General features: G+C 36.8%; 1 protein-coding gene across 1 annotated transcript; it reads left to right on the top strand.

The window, feature by feature from the left end:
- The first annotated feature begins 870 nt into the window (after nucleotides 1-870).
- LOC132557704 (beta-1,3-galactosyl-O-glycosyl-glycoprotein beta-1,6-N-acetylglucosaminyltransferase-like) lies at nucleotides 871-5,048 on the top strand. The gene is made up of 3 exons (XM_060222223.1): nucleotides 871-1,832; nucleotides 3,263-3,489; nucleotides 4,738-5,048. The coding sequence occupies exons 1-3, from the start codon at nucleotides 871-873 to the stop codon at nucleotides 5,046-5,048; spliced, it is 1,500 nt and encodes a 499-aa protein (XP_060078206.1).
- Nucleotides 5,049-5,319: the final 271 nt, after the last annotated feature.

Genomic DNA, 5,319 nt, shown 5'->3' with positions numbered 1-5,319 from the left:
GAACACAGACCATGTCAATGCCGCATTCGCACTAACTATGAGAACATACTCTATATTTCAGATAATTAGAAAACACAAGGATGTTTTGTTGTACATGTGTATATTTACACTTTCATGCCGTGAACAATATGTGACGTAACGTCGATTGGTGTACAGCTATTACTGTACACGGCAGTCTTAATTTCCGTATTTACAATAAAATTATGAGGTAATCAATATGATATGGCTAAACATATATACTGATGTCCCATTTGTTCTTGAAAATTGTGACTTTCGACAGAATATGCTAATGTGTTGTTTATTTTATGCCTTTTCCCAAGGGTATCAATTTGGGTACATGCACCTTGATTGATACCGGAAGTGACGTCGACATCTCATATTCTCCGTTCTATCAATAAACACGCGCTCTCCAGGCCAAACCTTGACACGGAGAGGAAGGTTTTGATTACTCTTTGTCAAAATAAAACAAACATCTGGGAATTTAAACACGACATTTTGGGAAGCGTTACGTTCAACATCATACAAGTCTTCTGGTATAAGCTTTGAAATATAAATGTTAATCAATTAATATTGTATTCGCAAACTCAACAATCGTCCTAACTATTAATACGGGAAAAGGTGCCTTAATCATATCAATGCTCGAGATGAAATGCAAATTTTAATTTCTATTTCAGAACGTCTAACTTTCTATGATGGGATCTACTGTTTCCTGTCTGTATGTTTGATGGATATGACAGATTGGCGGTGGACCTTGCACGTGTGCACGTGGAAAGATAACCTAACAGACATTTAAACATTGAAACGCAGACTTACTGTGCAACTGTATTTCATATATAATTACATGAAACGAAGTGTATGAAGAAGACAAAAATGAATTGGGGCAAATTTTGTAGTAACAGAACCTATTTAACATGTTTCGTTATCAGTGCGTGTGCGGTTATATACATCGTTCAGTACTATGATCTACAAACAATGTTTGTAGGCAGTGAGATATTCGCACATGGAAATTCCTCCGAACATATTCAGTTCATTGCCAAATATTTTAATTATGAAAATGAAACACTAAACTTAAAAGGATCATTTGACGACGATTCCTCCAAATCCGACATTTTACTACGTGTCGCTAATCTTCCGTCCAATTTCTTACGACAATTGAATATTGAAAACAATAACAAGTTGACGTTACAACCAACACCAAGCAAGGTGACTAGCCCTACAAATGATTTCCCGGACAAATGGTTACTGCCGCCAAGAAAGACTGCCATTGGAGTAGATTGTCCGCTGCTTTTCTCAGGAGATTCGTCGGAACAAAAACGTGCTAAAATGTTAATGGAGACCCGTCCAAAACCACCTCTTCCGCTTTCATCCTATTCTCGTATGACCAAAAATTGTGAACTTTTTAAACGAGAGAGACATTATGTAACCAGTTCACTAACACAGGAAGAGAAGAATTTTCCAATAGCCTACAGTTTAGTTGTTTTTAAAGAGCTGGAGCAGACAGAACGACTTCTTAGAGCTATCTACCGTCCACAAAACTTCTATTGTATACACATCGACTCCAAATCTCCCGACGATTTCCGAGACACATTGACGGAAATAGCCGACTGTTTCGATAATGTGTTTATATCTAATACATCTGTGGATGTTCAATGGGGAATGTTTACCGTTGTTGAACCAGAAATTATCTGTATGAGAGAGCTATGGAAATACAAAACATGGAAATATTTCATAAATTTGACTGGCCAAGAGTATCCTCTCCGTTCCAACGCTGAACTTGTGAAGATTCTTAAAGTATACAACGGGGCTAACGACTTAGAAGGTACGGTCAAACGGTAAGTGAAGCTTACATTCTTGCCTAATGGAATCTACGTATTATCACAAAGGTTTAGAGATGCCACACGATCACGTTGAGAAATATTCAGTGACGTATGACATGTTATTCCCTCGATAGTTTGTCATGTGGTGCCGTTGACAGAAAACATGGTTCTCATTTAAGAATGTTAATTTGATCAGAACTCGAAAATCCGGTGTCTTCGGTGAAGCCGAAGACATTTACATTTCGGGAACACCTAATCGTTTTCGGAGTTTTAATGAAGATATATTTCCTTTGTAGTTATCTCTTGTTTCACCAATTTTTATTGTCACTCTAATCATTGTTTGATTACATTTAATCTTCCCGAAGCAATAGGGAAGCCAGCATTTCTGTTCAACACTATACTGATTACACTTGATCTTAGCGAAGCAATAGGGAAGCCAGCATTTCTGTTCAAACAACACTATACTTATTTCACTTGATCTTCCCGAAGCAATAGGGAAGCCAGCATTTCTGTTCAAACAACACTATACTGATCACACTTTATCTTCCCGAAGCAATAGGGAAGCCAGCATTTCTGTTCAAACAACACTATACTGATCACACTTTATCTTCCCGAAGCAATAGGGAAGCCAGCATTTCTGTTCAAACAACACTATACTGATCACACTTTATCTTCCCGAAGCAATAGGGAAGCCAGCATTTCTGTTCAAACAACACTATACTTATTTCACTTGATCTTCCCGAAGCAATAGGGAAGCAAGCATTTCTGTTCAAACAACACTATACTGATCACACTTGATCTTCCCGAAGCAATAGGGAAGCCAGCATTTCTGTTCAAACAACACTATACTGATTACACTTGAAAAGGTGAAAAATATGCGTGTATTAGACGTAATTATACAGAAAAACAAATAAAAAAATCCAATGAAATCGCGAAACTTTTTATCCGTGAAAATTTCAAAGTGTACGGTCTCGAGATTAATTCAAATTTCATTTCACATTTTCAGTCAGTGTTTTGTCATGACAATGCTATTTCTCTTTACTAACGGCCCCAAGAGACCCATGAACAACAGGTCCTAGCCAGGATTGCCAGAAAAAGGGCTAAATATCATTTTTACGGGGTTTATTGAGTAAAGAGAATACTAGTTTACAATCAATAATGAATGATATTTATAGTTTCTTTATGGAAGATGACATCTGTTAACTTTCATGTATTTGACTATAAAGTTTAACAGGTGAAATATGTTGTCTAATTACGTGTTATACAAAACCCATGAATGAGCAGGATATATGTTATTAGAAGTAACGGATTAATCTCTTCGATTCAAGACATGGGGTTTCCCGTCTCTATCTTTGATTTATAGAGGACACAAATCTTTATATAATCCTGGCATTGCGAGAAAAACTAAAAAAGATAAAATGCGAAAAATCAATTTGTATTTGTAGAGCCAACTCGGGACGTTGGCAAAAAGCTGGGGATCCCCCGGGTGGAATTCGACCTGTGAAGGGTTCCGTGCATATCACTGCGAATAGGGGTTTTGTGGATTACATTCTCCATAACCAAACAGCAATCGATTTCCTTAACTGGACACGAAGAATTGACTTTCCTGACGAATGCTTTTTCTCTAGTCTCAATCACAATCCTCACTTGGGGATTCCTGGTACTTACAAAGGTAGGTATAATAAGATGCATAAGTCACCAATGTGGTTTGTAATTGCCCAGCTCAGCTGATAATTTTCTTAATACTGATTGATGTAAAACGTTTACCTTGAAAGAAAATTATTCAGTGATTTATAAAACGCAATAACAGGATGTTAAGTGTTTTCGTTTTAGTTTAACTTCTTATCAAAAGGTAACCTGCTGTTCCAGTGTAATTTGTAATCGCCCAACTCAGCTAATAATTTACTATGTACTGTAATATATGTGGAAAGTTTACTTTGAAAGACATTTGTGAAATTTTTTTTTTTATCTAGATTTTACTTCAGCTGAAATGCACCACATGATAGCTCCTGGTTTTTCAATTTTTTTGACGTAGTGCTAAACTATTAGACTCGTGCAATAACAGATAAGATGTTAAGTGTTTGGTTTAAATTCGATAACGTCCTATCAAAAGGTAATATGTTGTACTATATGCCGAGTCAAGGTTGCAACATGTTCTGAATGATGGCGACATGTGACAACATGAATTATCTCCGCGACTTTAAACGAAAATCGGTAATAAAGGACCTTACACAGCTTTTGTGGAAACGAAAGTCAGTCATAAAGGACCTTACACAGCTTTTGTGGAAACGAAAGTCGGTAATAAACGACCTTACACAGCTTTTGTGGAAACGAAAGTCGGTAATAAACGACCTTACAAAGCTTTTGTGGAAACGAAAGTCGGTAATAAACGACCTTACAAAGCTTTTGTGGAAACAAAAGTCGGTAATAAACGACCTTACACAGCTTTTGTGGAAACGAAAGTCGGTAATAAACGACCTTACACAGCTTTTGTGGAAACGAAAGTCGGTAATAAACGACCTTACAAAGCTTTTGTGGAAACGAAAGTCGGTAATAAACGACCTTACACAGCTTTTGTGGAAACGAAAGTCGGTAATAAACGACCTTACACAGCTTTTGTGGAAACGAAAGTCGGTAATAAACGACCTTACACAGCTTTTGTGGAAACGAAAGTCGGTAATAAACGACCTTACACAGCTTTTGTGGAAACGAAAGTCGGTAATAAACGGCCTTACACAGCTTTTGTGGAATCATATGGTTTTCAAGTATGATATAGAATTGATAGTGTTTTAACACGTATGCGTAAATGTATGGTTAAGCACCAGTTGGTCGTATAAAAAGCATCGAACAGGTTTTGAGGACAATTTCTGTGATATTTAAAACCCTTTCGATACATCGTTGTTTTGTTCTGACTTTACAGGTGAACCAGAGACCAGCACCGATGTTAAACCCTTTCTTACACGGTTCAAAAACTGGGGCAATGGACCGTTTAACTGGCCATGTCACGGTAAAAGAGTGCGCATGATCTGTATTTTTGGCGTCGCTGATCTTCCGTTGTTGGCACAAAGACCTGAATTTTTCGTAAATAAACTTTACTGGGATTATGAGCCATATACTCTGGACTGTCTGGAGGAGTTAATATACAATAGGACACGTGATGGCTACTTCCGCACTACAAAATTCGATACAACGTTTTACGAAAATCTCGACTTTGTGAAAAACAGGGTGTGATAGACTTTATTGTGTTGACATTTTTCGAATTTTATTTTACAAATTTTTTTATCTATTTCCTTTATGGCATAGAGCACCTGAATCATTGGACTTCTAGAAAATGACATAAACAGTGAAAACAATTTGATAATGACCAAATAACAGGGTTGTTTTGTTTTAAAGGGTATAGGGTCGTCGCAACAGCCTTATGAAGACCGGTGTCATTGAGAGGACAAAAAATCAGTAAAAAAATTGCAAAAATATACTGATTTATTTTAATTTTTTCAATATC

The sequence above is a fragment of the Ylistrum balloti genome, unplaced genomic scaffold, assembly GCF_031769215.1.
Source record: "Ylistrum balloti isolate Yb309-2 unplaced genomic scaffold, AGI_CSIRO_Ybal_v1 Utg370708, whole genome shotgun sequence".
NCBI lineage: Eukaryota > Metazoa > Mollusca > Bivalvia > Pectinida > Pectinidae > Ylistrum > Ylistrum balloti.
This window is presented reverse-complemented; position numbering and strand designations above follow the sequence as displayed.

Excerpts from the sequence above, each read along its gene's own strand:
- LOC132557704 (XM_060222223.1), top strand. The coding sequence starts at position 871 with ATGAATTGGGGCAAATTTTGTAGTAACAGAACCTATTTAACATGTTTC. Across the intron at positions 1,833-3,262 it reads TTAGAAGGTACGGTCAAACG|AGCCAACTCGGGACGTTGGC; the intron begins GTAAGTGAAGCT and ends TTGTATTTGTAG. Across the intron at positions 3,490-4,737 it reads GATTCCTGGTACTTACAAAG|GTGAACCAGAGACCAGCACC; the intron begins GTAGGTATAATA and ends CTGACTTTACAG.